This window comes from Chiloscyllium plagiosum, unplaced genomic scaffold (assembly GCF_004010195.1).
Source record: "Chiloscyllium plagiosum isolate BGI_BamShark_2017 unplaced genomic scaffold, ASM401019v2 scaf_9585, whole genome shotgun sequence".
In the NCBI taxonomy this organism is placed as follows: domain Eukaryota; kingdom Metazoa; phylum Chordata; class Chondrichthyes; order Orectolobiformes; family Hemiscylliidae; genus Chiloscyllium; species Chiloscyllium plagiosum.
The window spans coordinates 4,366-6,280 of record NW_025213242.1 but is presented as its reverse complement, the minus strand read 5'-3'; the positions used below and the strand labels follow the sequence as shown (position 1 = coordinate 6,280).

Genomic DNA, 1,915 nt, shown 5'->3' with positions numbered 1-1,915 from the left:
CACCGTACCCAATGGACCCCAAACCCCTTCCCCGATCCCTCCCGCTCTGCACCGTCCCCATGGACCCCAAACCCCTTCCCGTATTTGCGTCCGCTGTGCCAAATGCAGGAAGGGTGCAGCCTCTCTCTCTGCTCTCTCTCTGTCTGTCTCTCTGCGCGATTGCCTCCACTAACCACTCTGCTGCATTTCCCTCTCTCTCTCTCTCTCTCCCCCCTCAGATCTCCTTAGAAGGTCCCCCGTTCCCCGTGGCTTGGTTCCGGTGATAATGGATACCATCTTCCTCCATTGAAGGCAACCTCCCTCCAGCATCGTTTTCGGTTCCCTCGAGACTGTGAAGAGAAAAAGAAACCTGTATAATTTTGTTTTTTTCTTCTTTCTCTCTATTTTTACCTCTCTCTTTCCCCCCCCCCCCCCCCCCCCCCCCCCCCTCCCCCCACCACCCTGTGGTTTAATTTTTTAAAAAATGTAATGTGACCGGCTGCGTTCGGGTTAGTGAGGATTCAGAATGAGAGACGTTGTTGTGGGGCACGGGGCAGGGTGAGGGGGTTCGCCGGAGAGGGGAGGGGCGTACGTTTCAAGGTTGGCGGCCGGCTCCCTCGCGGGTGGTGTGCCGGCAGCGGCGTTTACCTGGCCGCCTTTGGCCGGGCGGCGTTAGCAGTTTACCGGGGAGGTAGAGATGCCACCCGCAATGTTCTCTGGCAGCCGCCTCCTGCGTCTGTAACATGGCCCCTCTCCGTGCGCGCGCGCGCACACACACACACGCACGCACTCACACGCGCGCACACACACAAAAATAATAAAATTAATAGTTGACAAATCCGTTCCTAAACCTGTGTCTGTTGACCATGTTCGGGAAGAGGGGTGGGGGAGCTGTGTGAGGAGTGTCCGATGATTTCTCCCAATCGAGCGCTTGGGTCGTTTCTTTTCAACGATTGCCCCATATGTACTGATATCTCCCTGAGAGAGAGAGAGGAGACTGAGAGACACCAGTCAGTGTACAGATATCTCCCTGAGAGAGAGGGGACTGAGAGACACCAGTCAGTGTACAGTTATCTCCCTGAGAGAGAGAGAGGGGGGGAGGGGACTGAGAGACACCAGTCAGTGTACAGATATCTCCCTGAGAGAGTGTGGACTGAGAGACACCAGTCAGTGTACAGATATCTCCCTGCGAGAGAGAGGGGGGACTGAGAGACACCAGTCAGTGTACAGACATCTCCCTGAGAGAGAGGGGACTGAGACACCAGTCAGTGTACAGATATCACCCTGAGAGAGAGGGGGGACTGAGAGACACCAGTCAGTGTACAGATATCTCCCTGAGAGAGAGAGAAGGGACTGAGAGACACCAGTCAGTGTACAGATATCTCCCTGAGAGAGAGAGAGGGGAATGAGAGACACCAGTCAGTGTACAGATATCTCCCTGAGAGAGAGAGAGGGGACTGAGAGACACCAGTCAGTGTACAGATATCTCCCTGAGAGAGAGAGAGGGGACTGAGAGACACCAGTCAGTGTACAGATATCTCCCTGAGAGAGAGAGAGGGGACTGAGAGACACCAGTCAGTGTACAGATATCTCCCTGAGAGAGAGAGAGAGAGAGGGGACTGAGAGACACCAGTCAGTGTACAGATATCTCCCTGAGAGAGAGAGAGAGAGAGGGGACTGAGAGACACCAGTCAGTGTACAGATATCTCCCTGAGAGAGAGAAAGGGGACTGAGAGACACCAGTCAGTGTACAGATATCTCCCTGAGAGAGAGAAAGGGGACTGAGAGACACCAGTCAGTGTACAGATATCTCCCTGAGAGAGAGAGAGGGGACTGAGAGACACCAGTCAGTGTACAGATATCTCCCTGAGAGAGAGAGAGGGGACTGAGAGACACCAGTCAGTGTACAGATATCTCCCTGAGAAAGAGAGAGGGG

The 1,915-nt window shown here is 54.3% G+C and overlaps 1 protein-coding gene across 1 annotated transcript in view; it reads left to right on the top strand.

The window, feature by feature from the left end:
- Positions 1-561, top strand: part of LOC122547581 (serine/arginine repetitive matrix protein 2-like) — a 20,099-nt gene extending 19,538 nt beyond the window's left edge. The window contains exon 14 of the mRNA XM_043686189.1: positions 219-561. Coding sequence (XP_043542124.1) covers positions 219-228 — 10 coding nt within the window. The 3' untranslated portion in view covers positions 229-561. The remainder of the gene's footprint in view (positions 1-218) is intronic.
- The last annotated feature ends 1,354 nt before the right edge of the window (positions 562-1,915 follow it).